The sequence below is a fragment of the Lutra lutra genome, chromosome 8, assembly GCF_902655055.1.
Source record: "Lutra lutra chromosome 8, mLutLut1.2, whole genome shotgun sequence".
Lineage (NCBI taxonomy): Eukaryota > Metazoa > Chordata > Mammalia > Carnivora > Mustelidae > Lutra > Lutra lutra.
In genome coordinates, this window is record NC_062285.1 from 42,440,390 (window position 1) to 42,463,825 (window position 23,436).

Genomic DNA, 23,436 nt, shown 5'->3' on the forward strand with positions numbered 1-23,436 from the left:
GGAGTGTGAAAAACCCACAAACACGAAGTACCCACCCACAAAACAACGAACCGCTCTAGCTTTCCTACCTCCTTGTAGAGAGAATAGAGGAAGACTGCTGTCTGGACAGTCTTCCCGAGGCCCATCTCATCAGCCAAGATAGTATCGGTGCCTTGAGCCCAGGAGAAACGCAACCAGTTCAAGCCCTCCATCTGATAGGGGTGCAGAGTTCCACCAGTAGCGTCCAGGTACTCCGGCTGCCGCTCATACTTCACTGTCGGCTGAAGGATGAAACGAAGGAAGTGAGGAGCTGCCAAGGAGCTCTCTTCCTTCCTTAAGATAGCGGATGCTTGCTCCTCACACATCCTCATCAGATCCTCAAGAGCCATAAAGAACCGTGGGGAAACAGATCTTCAACGGCTACTGGTAACTCTGATTTAGGATCCTCTCGGAAGCAAGGCAACTAACCCATCAGAAAGATTGAGATCTTGGGCCTACAGATCTCTGCTAAAAGACCGCGTCATAGCCTCCCTGACAAGACAGTAATTCTGCTGATCAAGATCCACCAGGTCAACAATCCTATGCTCCCCCTAAAAAGTCAGCTTTTTGTTTTTTAAAGATTTCATTTATTTATTTAACAGAGAGACAGAGAGAGCCAGAAACCACAGGTGGGGGGAAATGCAGAGGAAGGAGGAGAAGCAGACTCCCCTGCTGAGCAAGGAACCTGACTCGGGACTGGATCCCAGGTTGCTGGGATCATGACCCTGAGCCAAAGGCAGACACTTAACCGATTGAGGTACCCCCACACCCCTAGAGTTATTTTTTAACCTTAAAAGCCTTTATGTTATATAACACAAATAAACCCCAGAAAAACTGAGCCATGAATTAAGAGTCAGAAGATGGGCCACCTGGGTGGCCTCAGTCATTGAGCATCTGCTTTTTGCTCGAGTCTCGGTCCCAGGATCCTGGGATCAAGCCCTGCATCAGGCTCCCTGATCAGTGAGGAACCTGCTTCTCCCTCTCCCACTCCCCCTGCTTGTGTCCCCTCTCTCACTGCCTGTCAAATAAATAAATCTTAAAAAAAAAATGTGGAAGACCCAGGTTCCAATACAAGTTTCATAAAAGCTTAGTTACATGATGCATCCCTAGGTAACACTTTCTCAATCATAGAAAATACCACTGCCTATGTTTTCATTTTTCTGATGATGCAAAAAGAAAATGAGATGTAGAGAAGTAGGGAAGCTTCTAGCTCTGAAGTTACTGCTGGCAGGGCATCGCCAGGAGTACCAGCCATAGACTGGAGTACATAAGACGTATCGTCCCACCCAACAAACCGTCCCCTCCCTCTTCTGCCCCAACTCACATCCACTGTAGGAGTTTCAGGAGGCCTCTCCAACTTCCTCAGCTTCACCTTCTTGAGCTTCTTGCCTGGTCGTCCTTCCTCACCCCTCATTAACTCCCTGAAAGAAGACAGACATCACACAGACGCCCAAGGTCCTTCTCCGTAAGAACCAACTCCCCACTTCAGCAAAGCCGCCCACCTGTGATTCCAGTAGCTCTGCTTGAACAGATCATAGTCCTGTATCTCCACATCCTCGCTCTCCCAGGATGCCTGATCGTAGGGCAAGTCCCGCCACTTGATCAAGTAGTGGACATGGCCCTTCTTGTCCACACTGCAAGGTCAAGGAGAAAAAAACCCTCAGAGCCAGAAGACGACACCTCACTCTCAAAAAGTGCCAATAATAGATGTTCCAAACTAGACTTCTAGGAAGGCCAGATGCCACATGTATTCAGTGTCTCTCTATCACACTAGTCTTTGCACCTAAAATTACATCTCATCTATAACCTTCTCCTGTGGCTCAAATACCAGGATTCAGTCAGTTAATAATAATACATCGACATGTCTCTTCCAAGTTTAAATCACCAGTGACATCCATTTGCTTACTCCCTTCGGCAGCAGTCTCCCAATGGCTATGCTGCCTACCTCCAGTTCGCCCAAGACCACCACCAGTCTGACCCTGTTCCACTGGTACCTGTGGTTGAGAATTCGGTGGATCATCATCCACTCAGGTTTTATGCCATAGCGATAGAAGCGTTCCTCCATCTCTGCAAATTTAGGATCTTTGTTCTTACGCTTCCGGCTCTTCTCTTCATCACCACCAAAGTCCCCGGAAGGTGGTTCGTCCATATCATTCTTTCGCTGATAGTTTCGGAACATCACTTGACAGTGCAACTCCAACTGCAAACAGAAGGAGACATCAGCCATCATGGAGTGGCATCCGCTCCTTCCAGCCACAAGGCTTCACTGCAGTCCCCAGATCTCCAGCCTATCCCAGGTTTACCTGCAGTTCAGACACCCAGGAGCAGTGCCAGTAAGACATGCCTTGCCATTTCACAAAGAACTGCCGCTCTGGCCTCCCCTCCAAGGGCTTGGGAGAGGGAGTATTGGGATCAGCATCTGGAGGCCGAGGCACTGGTGTGGGAGATGGTGGCTGCCCCCATTTCCAGATTAGAATCTTCTGAACTTTGCCCTTAAGCGCTGGACACTGAGAGAAAAAGAGGATGCAACATCAGATCATTACCAAGGAGAGGAAATTTAACAGCCCATAGCCTCAGCCTTATCAAAGGATCATTAAAATCTTATTTCAAGAGGTGCCTGGGTAGCTTAGTCAGCTAGGAGTCCAACTCTTGGGTGCAGCTCAGATCATAAACTTGGGGTCATGGGATCAAGCCCCCCGCTGGGGCTCAGTATGGAGTCAGCTGGAGATCCTCTCCCTCTCCGCATCCACCCACCCTGCTTATGCTCTCTTCCTCTCTCTCTCTCTAAAATAAATAAATAATTCTTGAATTCTCTTTTTAAGAAGAACCATTCTACGTAAAGAATAATAGAATTCCATCTCCGCTTCTGGACTTCATCCAGAATTTGAGTGACACTATCACTCCTTTGGGTTTTTTTTTTGGGGGGGGGGGGGTTGGTTTTTTGTTTTGTTTTCTTTTGTTTTTAAAGATTTTATTTATTCATTTGACAGATAGAGATCACAAGTAGGCAGAGAAGCAGGTAGAAAGAGGAGGAAGCAGGGTCCCCGCCCAGCAGAGAGCTCGATGTGAGGCTTGATCCCAGGACCCTGGGATCACGACCTGAGCCGAAGGCAGAGGCTTTAACCCACTGAGCCACCCAGGCGCCCCTATCATTCCTGTGTTTAACAGAGCCAATAGCGAGACTTCAACAATAACCCAGAACCAGAAAAGCAGAGAAAACCCCCAGACATATGGCACCAGAATTCCTCTCATGAGCAACTGAAAAGCAATTAAGTAATCCTATTAACCATTCTAAAATACCAAGACCCCAAAGCTGGGTGCCAAGACAGAATGGATGGTCTAGGCTGGAGAAACACGGCTTTAAGAACACCCCTAAGGGACGCCTGGGTGGCTCAGTTGGTTAAGCAGCTGCCTTCGGCTCAGGTCCTGATCCCAGCATCCTGGGATCAAGTCCCACATCGGGCTCCTTGCTCGTCAGGGAACCTGCTTCTCCCTCTGCCTCTGCCTGCCATTCTGTCTGCCTGTGCTTGCTCTCTCTCCCTCTCTCTCTCTCTGACAAATAAATAAATAAAATCTTTAAAAAAAAAAAAAAAAAAGAACACCCCTTAAAAGAGCTGGCAAAGGGTGCGTGGGTGGCTCAGTTGGGTTAAGCAACTGCCTTCAGCTCAGGTCATGATCCTGGAGTCCCGGGACTGAGTCCTACATCGGACTCTCTGCTGAGCAGGGAGTCTGCTTTTCCTGCTAACCTCTCTCTTCTCATGCTCTCTCTCTCAAATAAATAAACAAAATCTTAAAAAAAAAAGAGAGAGAGATAGCAAAGCATCAACTCCTCTGTTCAAAGCTAATCCTACATTTTCCCAGACAAAGCTATCCCCAGACTACATGAGAAAGGAAAACAATCTGTCTCAGGGTTAAAAGATAGAGTTCTCCAATGACCTCTCCTACACCTCAGCCCCCCGAAGCCTACACATAAAAGAAGTATACCCTTCTGCTAGACTACACTTACCCATACCTCCCACCTTGGCTAGGGTCAGTCACTCACCGTACAACGGGGACAGAGCCATTCACCATTAGGAATCTCTGGAAGTGGGGGGTTCAGGCAGTGGATGTGGTAGGATGAAGGACAGGTGTCACAGCAGAGCAGCTCCCCACCATCTTTACAGACACGACAGAATTCCATATGGTGGTCATCCTCCTCTTCAGGGTCTCCTCCAACCTCTTCCAGGATCTCCTCACCCTCTGAATTGTCCTCTTTAGCCTCCCACTGGATGCCTTCCTTCTCCTGCAGTAAAGGACCACAGAGTCAGATTATAACCTCCCCCCACCCATCCAAGTCGGAACCACACCCATCATTTCTTTGAATGCTTCACAAAGTCCACACCAGTACCACCACCCAGGCCCAAAGGATCTGTCACCCCACCCTTCCTCTTGAGGGTTCCAGAGGGCCACAATGGCCAGGTACTCACGCAATGTGGACAGCTCCACTTGCCCTCGGGAGCCTTCTCCATATCCGGATCCAGGCAGACCATGTGGTAGGCTCGGGGACAGGTATCACACAGGATGATCTCACCGCCTTGCTGGCACACCTCGCAATAGTCCTGGTGGTCTGTCTCATAACCATCCACAGCAGTCACCTCCTCCTCGCCTAGGCAAGGAAGAGGGAAAGCCCAGTTATTAGAAAAAAACTACCTCCCCCCACCCCCTCTAAAATAAACCCAACCCCGATCTCCTTAGGGAGATTCTTCCCCAGTCATCCCCACCCCACCCCATCACACACAGACCCAAAAAAGAAACACACCTTTCTTTTTCTTTTTAGTGGTTCGGAGTTTCTTGCGGCTGCGGCTACTGCGGCTGGTAGAACCATCAGAAACGGAATAGCTATTGATGCTGGCATCATCGAAGTCAGACTCCACATCTAAGTCATCATCCTCACTCTGGCGGAATGAAATGAAAGAAGATTAGAGGTTAAAGCCAAGGGGAAGGAGAATTTACTAGAGAAGGGATCACTCTTACTAAGGGTGCTAGAATCCCAGCAAGGACGGTCAGGTAAGAAGCCTAGTCACTGTGTTCTGGGGCCAAGACCCCCACTCTTACTTGCCTACCGTGAAGGCCAGACCTGGACATAGAGTAACACTGCACCAGAACGGGATGGGCTGAGCTCTCACCGAGGATCTCTTACGCTTAGAACCAAAACCTCCCAGCTTGATTTTCAGGGGAGCTACTTTCTTGGGTTTAGGCTTCTTGGCGTCAGGTACACGAGGGCTGCCCTTGGGCTTCCTCCGAGCATTGGGACCTAAAGTCAGAGAGCACACTTAAGATCAGGTAATCCAAACACATGACAAGACAGCAGATGGAAAAGATTAATAAAATATTCTCTACCTAAGCACATTTCCCCATGTCCAGCTTCCCAAAATTTCCCTCCTAAATCCAAGATTCATTTCTACCTCACACTCCTCTATCTTTAGGCTGACAGAACAGCATCCTCATGCTTCTTCCGTCTTCAATATCCCATGCCCACACCATCCCGCCTCACAGTGGGTCTCATTTCACCTTTGCCCTCCTTGGTCTTGGCCTTGCGGATCGGCACCTCCACAGGCGGAGGAGGTGGTGCAACTTCAGTGGCCGTCACCATGCTCTCCACCACAGCCACCGCTGCCGCCGCTGCTGCCGCCACAGAAGCCCCGGAACTGCCTTTGAAGGGATTGTTGGTGCTGAACTCACGCCACTTTGCACCCAAAACCATCATCATCTTGGAGACAGCAATCTTGGGGTTTTTGGCAGCAATGAGGGGTCTGGTGGAGAAATGGACAAGAACAAAGAGGAAAATCTTTGAGAATAAATGAGACAGAGAGAGAAGCGAATAGAGATTATTCAGGCACTCTCCTCCCCAGCGCCCAAGGCCCCCACTATTTACCGGACAAACTGGCTGAAGGCCTTGTAGTTGGTGAGGGTGCGATAATCCTCCTCTGAGAACACATGGTCAATGTCTTCCATGCCCCAGTCTTCCAGGAGCTGAGCGGATGACTTAGGCTCCTGCAGAGAGAGCAAGGTCAAAGACCTGACACCTAGTGTCCATACTTGCTAAAGGAAATCTGAGCTGAGATGAAGGCCTGCAAGACCAGGGGAGGAGAGCGGAGAGAAAATCATTACAACCGGGGAGAGAGAACACTCTAAGGGGCAGTGCAGTATCTGGGAGACAGAGGACAGGAAGCCAACCGCAAGCACACAGGAGAGGACAGAGGTCAAGGCACCTTTGAATCATCATCATCGTCATCCTCCTCCTCCTCTTCCTTCCGCTTGGATTTACTCTTCTTTTCTTTCTTAGGTCCAAGCTTCTTCTTTTTCTTCTTGCCAGGGGTATAGTCGCTGCCCTCACTGTCTGAACGCAGAGCCACCTCTTCCTCCTCCTCCACAAACTCCGGCCCCTCCCCAGAGCTGTCCCCCAGCTGCCGGCATAAGAGCATACGCTGGAGCAGGGAAGGGGGAGAGGGAGACAGACACACACATGCTACACACATGCTGACCTCAGGACAGCCCTGAGGCTCATCCCCAGGACCTGGCCCACCACTGGAGAAGAAGAAACAAATGTCCCCCCACACCCCTCAACCGTTCTCATCAGAGCTTCTCCCTTCTTATTCCCCAAACATCCAGTCACCCACTCACCTCCTTTTTTTGGCGCTTGCTCTTAGGGATTTTAGGGTCCCGAGGTTTCTTAGGCTTTTTCTTCTTCTTGAGCTTTGGAGTCTCTGCTTCTGACAAATCCTCTTCTGGGTCCTCTTCGTTTTCTACATATATTTGGCAGAGAGAAGCGGGTAGAGAAAAGATCAATAGCAAAAGGTCAGAGCCTAATCCAAAGGCTTTAGACTTTATTCCCCCACCTCTTGTCCCAGATTCCACTGAAGAGAACTGCTATACTCACCACAGAAGGAAGCTGATACTCAGGACAAAAACAGACAAAGAGAGAGCTGTATATACCCGAAATAGGCCTGTCAGGCCAAACCAGGCCCACCTCGGGCAGCTGTCCAGACCCCTGCCTCCTTTCCCTCATCCCTCACTGGAGTCCTCTATATGTTCACCAGTGCAGCTGAAGCAAGGTGCTTAGAATAAACCAAATAAGAGAAATAGGTCTAGCCCTCCTCTAACTGTCCACCAAATATCCTACAAACCAGGGGATGAAAATGAAAGGTCCTCCCCATAAGGCAAAAATGACAGAATACATCTTAACCACATTCCCAGAACGGTATCAGTCCAGGGGTCCCAGAAACCACACCCTTCACTACCCACTTTGGTTCATCACTGCTTAAAACCACCAGAATCCTCAAGCCAGAGGTTCAGTTGTCAGCTCAGTATCATACCCACTCCCAAACATAATTTCCATCTCCAGCTCCACAATTCCTCCCCAGCTTCTCCTGGGTCAGTAGCCTCTTCTCCCCAGGGGCCCAAATCAGCCCAGCTGTCACTATCTCCTCCACACCCCCCCCCCAATCCTCCTCCCATCTGGCTCCACCTCCTCCCCTGGCTGGGAGCACACACAAAGCCTGGGGTAATACTGAGAGCTCCTGGGCAGGGATAGGTGGGAAGGGGCACAGAGGGGGAGGAGAAGACCAGGATGCAGCTTCCTTTGTAACTAACACACATTCACACCACCTCCCTCCTCCCTCCTCTCTCTCCTTCTTCCTAAGCCACCCCCGCCCAGGGAGGGGGGGAGTGGAGAAGGGAGTGGAGAGAAGGAGGGAGTGCCTCACCCACTGAGGAGAGGGAAAATGGCTCCTGACCGCAGAAGCCAGCCCAGGGCACCCAGCTGCCAACATAGGACAGGAAGTAGCAGGGGAGGGGGTGGGGTTGGGAGAGGTAGCCGAGGAAAGACTACCCTCACAAAGACTTCCCAAATTACTACCTGGCCCCAGGTCCACATGCCACTTCTCCTAACACCTATTCTGGGATAACACAGTTCTCGAGAGGCCACTCTAATGTCCTACACAAGGAAACCCAAGACAAACGTGAAGGGTAATACAAGAGGGACTGGGTTACTCCCCTCAATCATAATTATTTTTCCAATCATCAGAGCTAAGATTTAACAAAGGCTCAGTGGAGCTATGGTCAGAGCATACAATCTTCTCAAATTTTTGATATCCAAAAGATTTACCTTGAGGAATGGGAGCCCACAAGAAGTCTCTATAACTCAGGTTCCTCCTCACCACCTATCTCCCCAAGAGTCCAAGCCATAAATCCTAAACCACCTCTCACGGATTACAAATAGCCACCTATCCAACATATATGGGAGTGATGTCTTCACCAAGAAAAAAGGAGCAGCACCTGGACAGTGCTGGACAACAATATGCTTCCTTCAATCTTACACACATGCTCTTTGGCCCTGACCCCCAGAACTGGCCCTAAAATGCTTCTGGCTCCGCCCTTCCTGAGCAAAGCAGATACTAGGGAACATGAGACATTAAGCTTGACAAAGCACCATCAGCCTCCCCCCACTCAGCCCAGGATCAGGCCAGGCATAAGAAAGCCCCTCCCATTCCCTTGGGAATGGAACACCAGCCTGGATCTCACCAGAAAGAACCATTTTCTTAAGGCTTCTCCCCAGCAATCCCCATGTCATCCCCCTCACTAATCAGTTCCATTTCTCCATTCCTCGTCTTCCTCACCTCCATAAAAACTGGATACAAGGACAAACTCATGCAGGTGAAGGGAACACCCATCCTCATAAGACCCCCAAACTTCTCAGGCAGATAATGTGCTGAGACAACGTGCGGCAAAGTGGCTGAGACATAAATGATTTGGGAAAGGGGCAGGAATGGGGCGTGGCAAGTGGAAAAACTGGGTCATGCTACAGCTTGGGGCAGAGTTCACCCTGGGAGCCTTCACAGCTCCCAATCAACTGGGGGGGCAGCCCCAGACCAAAAAGCCAATGGGAAGCCAAGATGTGGAACCAGCATTGGCTGGATAGCACTACTACTTCTCTGGCCCCTCACAGAAAGGATCAGATCATATTACCTAAACCACCACCCCACCCCCACCTTGGGCAATAGCACCGAAATTTGCCACCTTGGCCTACATGGTGATGAGACTAAGTCTAAGTTTCTTATCCCAACAGCTGAAGATTCAGTAACAAGACCCCTCTCCTAAGTGCCCTCAGTTTCAAACGAAGACTTCCAACTTAGAAGACGCCAAATGTAGAAACATCTTTCCCAGACCACTTCAACTTGCTGCTAGAGCTAAGGAGAGAGAAGCCAGAAGTGAAAGATGTTTGATGGGAAACAAAAACGGGACGAGCAAGCTCTGGAATTAAAAGAAAAATAAATATAAGCAGAGAATTAAAAAATGGCATTAAAAAAAAAAAAGCTCAAAAAAAGGTCAAGGAAACAAGTAAGTGACTTAGCTAAGGGCTCTTTAAAAGGAAAGACAGCCACTTAGATGCATGACATCAATCACCATTTGAGAAGAGACAAGGGCTACTCCAATCACGCAGGGTGATTATAACCATACGGGTTTGGCCAGTCCAAGGAGCCACCCCCAAACACAGACAGAACACCCCCAACACACCTACACAAACACTTCATGCCACCAGCCCAAACCCTAGGCTCCCTAGGCTCCTTGCATGGAGGCAAAAGCCTCTAGGAAAAAAGCCGGTATTATGTCCACTTGCTATAGGAAAGTGGGGGGGGGGGGGGGGGGGAGTCTGCAGGGTGTCACCTCTGTTCTTTTGCCCCTCCCTAGTATATCTTTCAGACTATGACATCCTACCCCTAGCCCCCATCATTTCCCCACTTCAAACATTCCAACAATCTGCCTGGCTAAAAGCGCTCTACAACCCAGCTAAGGAGCGCAATTCAAACTTCACACAGTTGAGACAGCACAGAAAACCCGTAACTGATCAGAAGCTAAAAATAATCAGATAGTAACCAGCACTCCCTCTCTCCTTTCCACAGCAGCAACCACAGGATCCTACTAACACAGATGACCGACTGGTCTCCAAAATGCAATCCTCAACACATACCCCCTCCCACCCCCCCTCCAGGGGTCCCAGCCACCTGCATTCCTCCATGGACCCCGCACAAGGTAAGGTCCGCCAGCCCAGAGAGCTCCCTCAACCGGGAACTGCATAGCATTCCTGAAGACAGTGCAGCAAGCTTGCATCTAGGTCCCAGAGCCCAGGAGGCACATGGCTTCCACCCCCTCCCACAAGAGCTCCGCAGAAGGGAACCACTCCCTTCGGATGCCCTCCACCTCAGACTCTGCACACAGAGAGAGAGAAACTCAACCCTGCCTCACCAGAGTCGCTAGGGAGGGCCCAAATGCCTCCTTCCTGCCCTGGGCCCTTGGGGAAGATGTTACCTGGGTGGGGTGGGGGCAGGCTGTTGTTCAAAAGTGCATCCATATCTTCCTCCTCGCTGCCCGCCGAGCAGGGGGACGGGGAGCCCAGGCCCGACGCCATCCCCTTCCGCTCCCGGCCAGGGAATCGGCCCAGCTGCTCCTGCCTGCGGCCTGGGGCCCTCTACTCTGGCCCGAGTCACTGTGCGGGGGAGGGGGGAAAGAAAGAGAGAACAGTCAGTGACGCGCACTGTCCCCCTCCCCCACACCCACCCGCTCTTTCCGCCCACCACCACCAGCGGCCCCCCCACCCCAGCCACCCTAGCAGGGCACCCGAACCACTCAGGCTGAACTTAGTTCCACACTCCTCGAGGGCAGCCCGGAAGCCGGCTCCCCAACCGGAGCCCCCCAGATGAGCGGGAGCGACGCCCCCGAGGGCAGGCTGGTGCAGGCGTGGGGAGGGGGAGAAACCAGACTGGACCGAGCAGGGTGTGACGCGGGGGGAAGGGGGTCCGAGTGGACGCGGCGCGGGGGGGGCTGGGGGAGGCGGCAGGCGGCGAGGCGCTCGGGGACACAAGGTCACTTGGGGGTGGGGGGGCGCCTCCCTGCGCCTGGGGAGGGGCCAGTCCCCAGACAGGGCAGCTCTCCAAAGGCTGTCCTCTGGGACAACTCAGGTTCTCCTGAGGAGCTGCGGGGCCGAGGGGGCGTGGAGGCTTGGGCGCTCCAGGGGGCTGGAGGTTGGGACCCGGGGGGCGAGGGAGCGCCCACCGGGCAGGGGGCCGGGCCACGTGTCCTGGGGGGCAAGTGAGCAAAGGGCGAGGGGGCGGGCGCCGGGCATTATGGGAGACCAAGCCCGAGGTGGGAGTCGCGGGGGGCAAGACTCGGGCCGGCTTAGGGCGGGGGTGGGGGGGCAGGGCGCCCTGCAGGCAAAGGAAAGGAAGGGTCGGCTCCTCTGGGCAGGGGGCGGTCCGCGAGTCCCGGGCGTCTGAGGAAGGGGTGGGTGGAGGGATGAGCGGGGGGCTGGTCGGGCTGAGAGGGGCGTCTCTCTGGGAACCCCGCGCTCTCCTCACCCCGGAGCCGCCGCAGGTCGCGCTGGGTCCGGCCCGGTGTCACTCCCGCTCCGGCTCCTCCTCGCCGCGGCCGAAGGGGGGAAAATGGCTCCGGCTCCGGCGTCGCCTCTTAAAGGGCCCGAAACACCGGCCGGGAAATCCCACCGCACAGGCCCCGCCCCCCCACGGACAGCCCATAATAACCTCAACCAACTCCAACCCCCCCTCCACTACCGCCACCCTCCTCCTTAGGTCTCCCGGGCAACCCCCGCCCCCTCGTCGCTCAGGCAACCATTGGCCACGCCCCCTTCGAGCGCGCGCGCGCGTGTCACCCGGGCAACCACCCACCTCCTGGCCATCCCATAATACACACGGACACCCTACCACCACCACCCCCCCACACACACACACTCCATACACCTATATGCCAAGGCTGTTGACATCTCATAATATTGCAGACCTTTTGCAACTAACCCTTTCCCCACCTAAGACATCCCATAATAGTCACCCTTTGCCAACTTCTTCACTTTGGCCCTAATGCTAACATCCCATAATAATTCGTCACCTCTCCTTCCCCATGGCCATCCCATAATAAGCACCCCTCCCAGCACTTCAGCCTCACAGCCCATAATACTCATCCCCATCCCCCACAGACATCCCATAATAACCACTCTTCATCCACCCCCAGTTAGACATCCCATAATAGTCAGAAACTCCCCCCTCCCCCCCACATTACAACAACGGACACTTCGGCCTCCTCCCACACACATCCCGTAATAATCAGTTTCCCACTTTCTATACTCACATCCCATAATAAGCAAACCCCTAGCCTGAGCTGCCCTCAGCCCCAGCAGGATAGGGTCTAGATCCTCAGAACACCACTCTCAGCCTTCATACATCCATTCTAACTCCACAGCCCATAAAAACCTTCTCCTCTGTCAGAGAGATATCCCATAATGATCGGCAGTCCTACTGTCACCCTACAGATGGACATCTAATCTCCTTTCCTCTAACCCTGGAAAGATATCCCATAGTTCTACTCCTCCACCCCACCCCCTGATATCCCATAATAATGTCAAGCAGCCCGTGGTCCACCAGACATACTATAATACTCCCAGCACAACCCAGAGTCACATCCCATAATGCTTCACCTCCAGCCACCACCCCTATGCCTTTCCAGCCAGGCATCCCATAATATTCATATTCAAACCTCCACAGGCTGTCAGTCTATTCTAACACCCAGAGCCACAAGGGTGAAGCAGGCTACCCACACTGCCCTGTGCCCGCCCCAACTTGTACACACCTTTATCCCTTTCTGGGCCAAAGCAGTATCCTGGCATAAAGCCTCTTGATGTCTAGGACAAACCCTACCTTCCCTCATCCCATCATTTCCAGACACTCAGGAACTGAGAGTCAACCTAGAGCCCCATCCAATCCCACCAAATTCAGTTATTCTTCAGATGCTTACCTTCAGCTCTTAAGTTTTGGGTAGAGCCAACCAAATACCATGCTGATCAGATGAGCCACTTACATAAAGTTTAATTCAGCCATAGCATCCCATAATAATTATAAGCTCCTATCTTTACAAAGGAGTCTTTATTTCTCAGCATTTCAGCAGTCCTTCTCCCATGTCACCCTGCCTCTCCAGGTCAGGTGGTCCAGCATGCCTGGGCCAGTCCCATGGATGGACATCCCACCATGATATGAAGTGAGAATTCTGCTATATATATATCAAGAACCAAGACCCCTCTCCTCCTCACTGCTACTCCTGTTCACTCAACAGACATTGCCAGAGCACCTAGTAAGGCAGCAAGCTGGGTGCCACAGGGAATGCAAGGACCACAGGTGCCTCCCTTTAAAAAGCATGAACAACTCATCGAACTATGGGACAATATAGAATGTCTGATGTCAAGGGAACACTGCTGAGTGCTATTTCCCAATTTCCTGTTAAAGAGAATAAAAGAGATCCTAACTGGTCTTAGGAGAGATCAGGTCCCAGTAGAGGTTCTTGATAGTCCTTCTAGAAACTAGAAGGTATTCCAAAAGGATTTACGGTATAGATGGGTGGTCAAGATATCTCCTATCTGTTCCCTGCCACACAAAGGGATTTTGATTGGAAAACAATGTCTATCTATCCAGTGTTTCTAAAACTGAAATCCTGTAATATCATTATGGCCTCCTTTTTGAGAGACTCTTAACATACCAGAGTTGTTATCCTCATTCTTGAACACCAAATTCCGCTTACCTTCAATGTCCTGTATTTTTTAACCACTTTTTTGTTTATATCCTGAAGTCTCATACTTCCAACTGCCCCCATTCTCATCTTGTTGGGGCCCATTCTCCATCCAAAAAAACCCTTTGATGTATAATATTCACCATCTTTCCTCCTCCCATGTACAAGTCAACATTCTAGAATGCCTCTTTCATTCAGTTATGCTACAAGGTAGCCTTCCAATGTATACCCTCCCCTTCCCAGACTGGGCCTATCTTGCAGTTACCTTGGGGACCCAGTCTTAGAAAGTCCAAGGGCCCAGTCTTAAGAACTGTTAGCCCTCAGAGAGCCTGATCCCATAAACCTGTCATTTTCCCCTTTTCCTGGTCCCTAGAGAACCAGGACCCAAGTGAAAACCAATGTCTTAGCACCATTGCCTTGCTGCCCCCAACCCCCAAGGCAGAGATAATGTCTTTCTTTGCTCTCATGTGCCTTTTCATACATATCCAAGAACATGGCAGTGGGACGGGTTGGAGAGAACCTGGATCATCTTCTAGGATGAACCTCACACCGTCTCTGCATTGCTCTTCTAAACCTCACTTTCCTAGAGAAAGGTCCTGGCCAGAGGACTCTGCCCTCCCCTGGGAACCCAGGGCTGGAGTTGTGGCAAGGAGAAATAAATTCAGGAGAGGTGAGAGCTTGCTTTAAGAAGTTACGGTCCCTTTGCTTCTCAGCAGAGCACCTGTGGTGTTAATACATCTTTTCACCAACTCCTACCTGACTTAACTCCCTGGAGCACCCTTTTGCCACATCCCTGAGGTGTGCAGGCCATTTCCCCCATTCTGCAAGGTTGCCATGATCTTCCTCATTCAATTCTCATGACATCAAAATTGGGCCGCATTCATTCTTGCAAACTCTCCCCCATGACCGTTCTGAGTACTTAGGATGGACCTTGTAAGCCTCACTTAGGGGAGAGGAGGCAGCTCTGTTAAGATATCATAATGTGGATATACCTTCTTTCAACAACATTCTCCTTGGCAGGTAGGGCTGCTAGATACCTATTATGCCCTCCTCTCTCCCCTTTTCTCCAGGGAATCCAGCCTGCCTCTGGGCCTCAAATTCCCTTCTAAGATATCCCCATCTGCCCCATAGCCTTTTCTTCTCATATATATAAACCCCATTACTACAGTGATTCGTAATATAAACCAGGAAGAGAGTTTTGTAACTGGGTAGTCACAGCTTTGTGCCCGTGATTATAAACACGGATTGCATTTGTCCCCCATAGCTCTCTGCCCACCTCTCCCTGCTCCCACTACAAGGAGAATGTTAGAATCCCTTTGCCTCTTCTTGAGTTCCAGAGAGGGCTAGGATGAGTGTGTTTATGTATTGCTTTTGTGGTCTTTATGCTTCTTTGCTCCCCCACTCCCTGGCCCCACGCTACCCTTCCAGATAAATTACAAATAAACCACTAGCATGATTGGCCCACAGAGACTAAGGGTGGGATAATCTCCTGATTAATGCACCCAGGGGGACAACCTCTCTAGCCGGTTACCTTAGAGTTCTGTTTCCATCCCATGGTACAGAAGAACCTAGAATAACACTCAGAGTGGGTTGTCCATGGAGTTTTCAGTACATGCTCTCTCTACATCTCTATTTTCTGTGAGCCCCAGAAACTGCCAGTAAGAGGTCTAAGGGACCAGTGTTCTCCTGCTTTGTCAGAAAAGGGCTTTGGAAAGACAACATAGGGAGGAAAAGCCACAGTGACAGTGCATTGTGATGGCTAGACAGGATGCAGGTCCTACAGGGCTTTGGGGAGGGGGTGGGTGACAGGCCAGGCATTTGTCCTTCAGGAGCCAACTGAGCCTCTGTTCCGGGCGGGCGGGCGGGTGTGTGACTGCAAGGTTGCAAAGCCCACGTGGCCCAACCCACCTACCTGAGCTGTGGTCCCAAGGCTCAAATCCAGGAAGGCAAAGTGGGAGGAGAGTACTTGGGTTCTGTGGTTACCCAGGAGCACTACTCCCTTTGGTGTGCCACACAGACAGAACCCAGACATTCCCACTGCCAGCTCAGCTCTTCAGGCCCTGGACTCAGCAACCCTGCAGCTCACAAGCTGCGAAAAGACCCAGGTGTCCAGGGTTCAGATTTGACCAGCTCTAGCCTGCCCCAGGGGCCCCTCCAAACAGCTGTCACAGAAGAACCTCTCTAGCCAGTTACTCTTGCCAGGCCTCAGGTCTGGCTCCAGGGCTCACCCCACCCTCCTCAGCTCCTTTCCCTCCCTCTTCCTTCCTTTCCTTCCTCACCACCAACCACCCCCCTCCAACCTCCCCAGAGCTTCACCTACCCAGGACAGCCCCACCCAGTTGTGCAGGGCACATCCCATAATAATCCTTCTCCTTGCTAGCCCCCACCCCCCCCAAAAAAGAGAGGCGGCCATCCCATAATAGCCACCCACAAGAGACATTCCGCGGTGACCGCCCCCTCCCTGCAGAGCTGCCGGGAGCAGCCATCCCATAATAGCTGGCCGCCTGTTTTACTGGTTACGGCTGTGGAGGGAGCTGGAGAGGAAATGGAGGGGAGGGGGGAGGGGAAGAGGATCAAGGGCCCCCACTTTGTGGAGGGAGAAGGGGGAGGAGAGTGGCCCAAGGGGATTGGGAGCCAAGAGGACATCGTGCAGGTGGGAGGTGTGATCCGCTGGCCGATCCGCGGGCCGCTACAACCCTGCTTTAGGGCTTTCTCCCCATTCCCCAGGGGCTGCCTTTCCCCCTGAGCACCTTGGAGGTGTCTGCTAGTTAAGGGAGATGCCTAGGATGGGTTGAGGTGCTCAAAGTGTGTGCCTGGCGGGGGATGGATTTCAGGTGTTCCCCTTGGGCCGTTTGAGAGAGAAGGCAGACCTTAGAGAGAGAATGGCAAGGGAGTAAGGGGTGGGGGGGTTGGAGAAGAGCTCCTCAGGCCCTCCCCATTCTGCACCACCATCCCATAATAATCCCCCCAGCCCCACTCCCCCTCCCACACACGACATCCCATAATATCTTCTGGAGAAGCAGTCCCCGCAGTAGGTACAAAGAGCTATCCCATAATATGCTCCCCCACCCCCACTCACCACCCCCCCAACTTGGCCCCCCCCTCAGTCACATGCAGCCGGTGCCATCCCCCGCTGCTCCCCCCTCTGGCCACCGAAGGCCTTGCCAGCCCATAATACTCTTGCCTCTGGTCGCAGGAGGCCTCCAGCCCATAATATTCCCTTCCACCACCACCCCCCCTTCCCGCCCCGCACCCCTTCCTCCCGCCTCCAGTTGGATCCGGGCCTCACCAGCCCATAATATTCCCCAGTCTCCTAAGGCTGTTCCAGCCCATAATACTCTCCCTGTCTCCTAAGGCCTCTCCATCCCATAATACTGCCAGACGCCTGACCTGTGGGCCAAACCCCAGCCCGTTCCACACATCGAGGCTGTGTCAGCGCTGCTGGTCTCCCTCCCTGTCCCTCTCTCCTCCCTCCTCGGCGCTTTCCCTCCCAGGCTCCCTCCCGCCCTCCTGCCCTAGGCCCCTCTCCAGGCCCCACCCTGTGCCTGCCTGGGCCCTTACTTCCCCTCCAGCCTCCTCTCTTGCCCTTTCTCCTTTGCTGGGTTCTTCATCCCATGCCCCCTCTCCTCTCCCTTTCAGGCACTTTTCTACCCACTCCTCTGTCTGTGGGATAGACGTTAGGCCTAGTGGGGAGAGAGTGCCCCCAGAGGGCAACAGGCCAGTCACTGCCCCTGAAAACTGTCTACTTGACCTAACACTGTGGAAACTTGCCCAGCCTGCCTAGCTCACCCATCCCCTGGCCCTGGTTCTGATTGCTGGCAGAGCCCTGTCTGGGTGAGGATTCACCTTGAAACCCTTGCTGTCTTCCAGAAACACTCCCCGTGGGCATCACAAACAGATTTTACCAATAGCACCTACTCTCCACACTCTTGTTGAAAAGAGAGCTCCCCCTTTTGGGGTTTCTCCCAGGTGCCTTTCCAAGGTGATCTAATTGACCTAACAGCAACCCAACAAGTAGATACTGTGATTCCCCATTTCACAGAGGAGAAAACAGAGGTTCAGAGAGTTGAAGTAACTCACTAAGTCACATTGCCAAGAAGTGACAGAGCTGAAATTAGTACTCGCCCAGGTTGGTTCTGAGAGCCTTTGGGTTTCCCCAAGGCCTGTGTGAGAAACTTCGCTTTTTGGTGCTATCTCTTCTGGAGAGGATATAGCATGGTGAGAGCTACCTAGCCTCCCTCTGTCTCCAGGGTCTCCTGAAAGAATGAAGAAAGCAGGCCCGTGGGGTGAGATTTAACCTCCCCTTTCCCGTTTCCTCCACGGGAACCCCAGGTGGCAACCCAGTAGGGATTTCCCTCAAGCTGGTTCAGGGCTAAGGGAGAAGCATCCTGACCCTTTGGGACCCCCTTACCTTGGCCCTGGTTCTCCTGAATTTGTTTTATTTCAAGACCAATGATTGTTACTCTTCTCCAGGCTACTCACTGTGTGGAGGGACCTACAGAGGAGGGAACTCTTCCTACAGAAGAGGCAGACTTTGAGGAGAAACAGGGGAGGTCTTCTTCTCTTCAGCTTAGTTGGTGGACAAGCAGGAGGGCTGCCTTGGAGATGCTGGGTACCTCCCGGCTAAGGGAGGGGAGTCATGGCCAACTGCACCAAGGCTGAGCCATCCCACCTGGGTGAGCCACCACCTAGCTACTCCTTTCTAAGGCTTCAATGGGGTGTGTTTCGGGGCTCAACACAACTGGAACCGTGAGTGAGCTGCGAGGTGCTCTGCGCAGGAACCTAGGACCCGTGGAGGGGGAAGGGGCAGGTGTGTCGGAGGGTAAGAGGGTTAGGAGTATGGAGGAAGTAGTGGAGCACAGAGGGTGAGAGAAGTAGTTGGGAGAGGCGGCCCGGGTGAGGAGGAGACAGGAAGCTAGGGAGGGTGGATGGGACAGAGCCAAGATGAGAAGGTGGGAAGCCCCAGGAAGGGGAGAGACGGTGGAAAGTACTGCAAAGAGTAGGAGTTAGGGAGCCAAATAGCTATCATGCCTCTTCCCGGTTGTGTGACCTTCAGATCGCAGCTTCCCTAGGGTGCTTCATTTGTAAAATAGGGATAATAACTGTCCTTAACTCAGAGGCTTATGATAATCAATCACTAAATAATATATAATCAATAGTGATAAGCACCACATGAAGATCCTGGCATAGGGAGTTATTTCCAAAACTTGTTCACGCTCTTCTCCCTCCATCTAGGATGTTCTCATTTTCCTCATTTGGATTTCCCTAAACTATAAATGGGGCGACCGCAGGACACAGGGTGAGGGCTCTGGATCACCCCCACATCTTGCATCCGTCCTACTGTGCACTCGGTGTTGGAGAATGCTATGAAAACGGCAGTGGATGGCTCCAGATGCTCTTAAAGTTTCCTAGCCTGTGGCTTGTCGGGTTCTTCTGTTCATTCCCCCTCTGCCTGCCCCATCTCCTGAACCTATTCCTCTTTGTTCTCCTGATAGAAACTCTTTGGATGCACTGATTGCGGAGAAACAGTCCACCAGAGCTTAAACCCCAGAGGTTTCACACTGGAGGTGACCCATTTCCATCCACCTCCACACACCATGGTCACACCTCTCCTTGACAATTTTAACAGCAGCCTGACCAGTCTTCCTTTCCCCCTTAGACTCCCCTCCCCACTTCCCTACAGTTTACCCCACACCGTCTGTCAGAGTGAGCAAAACCTCCCTCAGGAACCTTTAGGGGCTTCCCACTGCCCACGGAATTGACTGCCAACACCTTACTCTGCATTCTTGCATCTTCTGTCTGGAATGGTATTTATTGACTTGTTCTGTGGTCCCCCACGAGACAGTACACTACTCCACACCAAAATTCAACAGTTCATCATTCAACAAATATTTATTAAGCACTTCTTTTGTGCCAGGAGCTGTTCTAGATGCTGAAGATACATCAGAGAATCAAGCAAACAAAAATCCCTGCCCCCAGGGACCTTACGTTCTACCTGGGGGCAAGGGGGGCGCGAAACAGACAGAAAACTATAAAAATTATAAAAATAAATAATTATATAGTATGTGAGAAGATACTTGCTCTGTGAGTTTTGGAACTCATTCACATATCAGAATATAAAAATACTCAAGCAATTTTTTAAAAAACTGTCTTCAATTCAGTTTAATTTGGATAGGGCAAAGTTCTGAGACTTTGGACTACCACCACATTTTATGCTTCCAGGACATGGGTCTTGAACTCTAAGGACGAGGGAAGATGGTGCTAACCATTGGGCCTCTTCAAGAGCTATAGGAGGGCCTAGCCCAGGGCTCCATCTTCCCAACAGATGGTGGAAGGTTCTACTTGAAAGTGATCAAGGAGGAATCTGGGTCAGTTCTCTGCTTTGGCCACCAGGGGTCATTTTACCCCTGTAAATCACCATCTGGAGCACTCCCTTGAAGACACACAAAAGGCTTACTCCAAACTAAAACACGCAGATACACACAGGAAAACCCTGACACACACACACACACACACACACACACACACACACACACACACACACACACGCCATTGAGAGACCTAGCGACAGAAATGCATACAGGACACACGCATGGCAGCAACTTCCTCACTTATTCAGTCTCAACTCCGAAACCCCTCCCAGCCCTACTCCAGTAAAGAGGGAAGAAGGAAACAGTAGGTGGTCCATTCACCAGTCTTCCATTTCCTTGCCCCCAGCTTGCTAAGAACAGACACCTTATTCCTGTCCTCCCTTGCACTCTTATGTCCCTGGAAACTTCTTTCCTGGCTGTGGCAACAGTTCCCTTTTCCTTTCCCCGGGGAAAGAGAAGCCCCACCCCTCCTAGTTCACCCCCACCTCAGAGCTGCCCCACCAGCACCAGGAAGCCAAAGTAATGTTGCACTGGGTGTGCAGCTCCAGTCTACCCCTGCAAACCCTCAAGCCTTTGGGACTAGAATTAGCAACTGATTTGTGGAGCATTGTCCTGTCCCCTCAGTAATAAAAAACAATGTATACATATGCCCTGGGAAGAAGTTATACATGAACTCTAATACTGCCTCTTAGATGTCCACAAGGTCAAAGTTATTTTTGGAATATTACTCCCATCAATGTTGTTTGTCCTTTGCAATACTCCACGGTATACCGTGGAGTTATCAAGAGACTTCATGAAGTGTGATGACATTATTGCTCTCAAAGATAATGGAATGTGTGCTTGTGTGTTACATTGTTAGTACTTAACAAGTTTTAATTTCTAATACAGTTAAATATCAAAAGGTAAGGTATAAGCAAAGGCTTTTTGGAATCCTCGATTGTTAAGAGTTGTAAAAGGGTCTGAGAGCAAAGTTGGGGAGAACTGTTAATTTCGTACAAAAAATTTTCTCCCTAATTCTAGATGAAGGGCCAGAGGCAGAGAGAGAGAATTTAGGACCTAGAATGGAGGAGGTCTGGAAAGTGGGGTGGGGTGGAAGGAGAAAGGACACCTAGAAAGGCCTACAGAGACCAGCATCTGGGGGGAAAACACCCTCTAACTCACAGTTTTGTCCTGCCCCCAACCACCTCATGCTGCAGTGTCAGGTCTAAATTGTTACAAGTTACTAACCAAGAATGAAACAGATTCTGTCAGGGTCTCATGCCTCCACGCTGGGCAGGGCAAGACCAAGTGGAAATGAGAGTGGGTAGCATAAGAGGCACTGAGACTGCTGTGGTTGGTCTAAATCCAGGACACTCATTTTCTGCTCCATCTACCAGCCCTCCATAGTGTTTCATGCCCAAACACCAAGGGCATGTCATCCAGTCGTCTGCCGATGCACTGAGGAAGCTCACAGCGTCACTCACTCTGGACTGGGCCAGGGATCCGCGCCACGCTCACCATCACCACCAAAGCAAAGAAGGCATTTCCACCAGCACTCTTCTTCCTTCCCTGTGCCCCAGGCTCGCCACACTTTGTTCTCTTGTGCATTTACGGGCAGGAGTTGCCGCCCAGAAGTCCAAGTGCCCAATCCACTTCCCTCATGTACAACACCCTGAGAGTGTGCGCGTGTGAGCGGCGCGGGGGCCTGGGAGGTGGGGGGTGACTGCGCAACCGTACGCAGTGCATTCAGAGGACCGAGTCCTCGCGGCGCTGGGTCAAGGGCGTCCCGAAGCTGGAAGGCCGGAGCAGCTTCTGGTTGGCGGTAGCCGGACCGGTGATGAGGGTGGCCTCGGTGGACCGTTCGGCGTGCGCTCCCTGAGCCCCGTTGATGGCCAAGGTCCTGGCGCGGAGCGGAGTGCCCAGGCCGCGCAGGGTGTTGCGGAAACCCTCGGCGCTGAAGTAGTACACGAGCGGGTCCAGCACGCAGTTGGAACCGGCCAACAGCACCATGACCATGAGCGCCTGGCGCATCCGGTCGCGCACCTCGCTGCGGGCAGCCACCACGTTGCCCCGCAGCAACCCGTAGACCGCCAGCGTGGCGTTGTAGGGCACGAAGCACAGCAGGAAGATGACGAGGTTGGCCAGCAGGAGGCGCACGGTCTTCTGCCCCCGCCGGCTCCGCGTGCTGTCCGGCCGCGCCAGGGTCCAGAAGACCCGGCCGGACGAGTAGAGCATGGCCGCCAGGGGCAGCAGGAAGCCCAGCGCCTCGGCCAGCAGCAGGAGCCACAGTAGCCTGTTCTGCCACATGTCGCCGAAGCTCTCGAAGCACAGGTGCACCTGGCTGCCGTTGTAGCTGCAGGGCGAGGGCCGGTGCACCAGGCCGGCGGGCACGGCGAACACGGCGATAAGCGCCCACACGCCCAGGCACAGCAGCCGCGCCACGCGGGGCCGCCGCAGGTGCCGCAGCCGCAGCGGGTGCACGATGGCCACGTAGCGGTCCACGTTGATGAGAGTCAAGAAGATGCAGCTGCCGTACATGTTCGTCTGGAAGATGGCGCCCGCCGTCTGGCACAGGAGGGCAGAGAAGGGCCAGTAGTGCAGGGCGTAGTAGGAGATGCGCAGGGGCAGCGAGAGGGTGAAGAGCAGGTCGCTGGCCGCCAGGTTGCACATGTACACGCTCACCACGGAGTGCATGCGCAGCACGCGCAGGAAGACCCAGAGGGCCAGCGCGTTGAGGGGAAGCCCTGCGGCCAGCACCAGGCTGTAGACCACCATGTGCAGGTAGTGGGTGTTCCGGTAGTCAGGGCACTGGGAAGCGAGGCTGGAGTTGTTAGCAGAGTTGTGCTGCATGGTACCACAGTGTGAGAGGAGCTAGGCTGGGGACATCATTGGGGACGCTAGCTAGGGTCCTGGCCTCGTGTTCGTCCCCAGAGTGGGGCCTGGAGGCTGCGCAGGGACCGTCCTGGGGCAGGCAGGACGTGGGAATGTGGGCTATGGCTGCGGGGTAGATGGCTGTCGGGAGGGTTGGACACTTTGGGTCACCGCTTCATCAGCAGTGGAGACCTGGAATAGGAAGGCAAGCCAAAGTCAAGATTATGCAAGGACAGCGTAGAAGTCCCAAATGTTTATCTAGCTAACCTGGCTGGCTTCTTGAGTCTTTTCTCAGCCTCAGATCTTTCCCCAACTTTCCGTCAGGCCACAATAGCCTTCTGCAGTAAGGCTATGTAGCACAGTGTTAAAGGCCCAGGCTCTGGGGTCAGACTGCCTGGGTTTAAATCCTGGTTCTGCCAACTTGCCTATCTAGGTCCTCCGAAAATTGACTTAATCTCTCTGAACCTCATTTTCCTTACCTGGAGAAAAAGGTGGTGGTGGTGGGCGTCTCCCACTTCATGAGGTTATTAGATTAAATGAGATGTGTGTTGTACACAGGTTCTACTAATAATCTCTCTCCCTCTCTTCCTTT

General features: G+C 52.4%; 2 protein-coding genes across 15 annotated transcripts in view; both read right to left on the reverse strand.

The window, feature by feature from the left end:
• The window catches only part of CHD4 (chromodomain helicase DNA binding protein 4), a 30,997-nt gene extending 19,427 nt beyond the window's left edge, over nt 1-11,570 (reverse strand). For 4 of the 7 annotated variants that reach the window (XM_047739683.1, XM_047739682.1, XM_047739681.1 and 1 more), the window contains exons 1-15: nt 11,412-11,570; nt 10,366-10,543; nt 6,682-6,803; nt 6,270-6,485; nt 5,933-6,051; nt 5,569-5,810; nt 5,184-5,311; nt 4,817-4,952; nt 4,485-4,663; nt 4,061-4,300; nt 2,322-2,525; nt 2,013-2,218; nt 1,521-1,652; nt 1,343-1,439; nt 69-260 (exon numbers count right to left, since the gene is read on the reverse strand). In XM_047739683.1, the coding sequence (XP_047595639.1) occupies nt 69-260; nt 1,343-1,439; nt 1,521-1,652; nt 2,013-2,218; nt 2,322-2,525; nt 4,061-4,300; nt 4,485-4,663; nt 4,817-4,952; nt 5,184-5,311; nt 5,569-5,810; nt 5,933-6,051; nt 6,270-6,485; nt 6,682-6,803; nt 10,366-10,465 (2,313 nt within the window). In that variant the 5' untranslated portion in view covers nt 10,466-10,543; nt 11,412-11,570. The remainder of the gene's footprint in view (nt 1-68; nt 261-1,342; nt 1,440-1,520; nt 1,653-2,012; nt 2,219-2,321; nt 2,526-4,060; nt 4,301-4,484; nt 4,664-4,816; nt 4,953-5,183; nt 5,312-5,568; nt 5,811-5,932; nt 6,052-6,269; nt 6,486-6,681; nt 6,804-10,365; nt 10,544-11,411) is intronic. The other 3 variants (XM_047739685.1, XM_047739684.1, XM_047739686.1) reach the window with 2 other exon arrangements.
• Nucleotides 3,549-23,436, reverse strand: part of LPAR5 (lysophosphatidic acid receptor 5) — a 29,247-nt gene continuing 9,359 nt past the window's right edge. For 5 of the 8 annotated variants that reach the window (XM_047739705.1, XM_047739702.1, XM_047739706.1 and 2 more), the window contains exon 2: nt 19,497-23,036. In XM_047739705.1, coding sequence (XP_047595661.1) covers nt 21,720-22,823 — 1,104 coding nt within the window. In that variant the 5' untranslated portion in view covers nt 22,824-23,036 and the 3' untranslated portion in view covers nt 19,497-21,719. Of the gene's footprint in view, nt 3,571-9,723; nt 9,731-14,899; nt 14,909-19,496; nt 23,037-23,436 lie in introns of those variants that run through there. The other 3 variants (XR_007129230.1, XR_007129228.1, XR_007129229.1) reach the window with 3 other exon arrangements.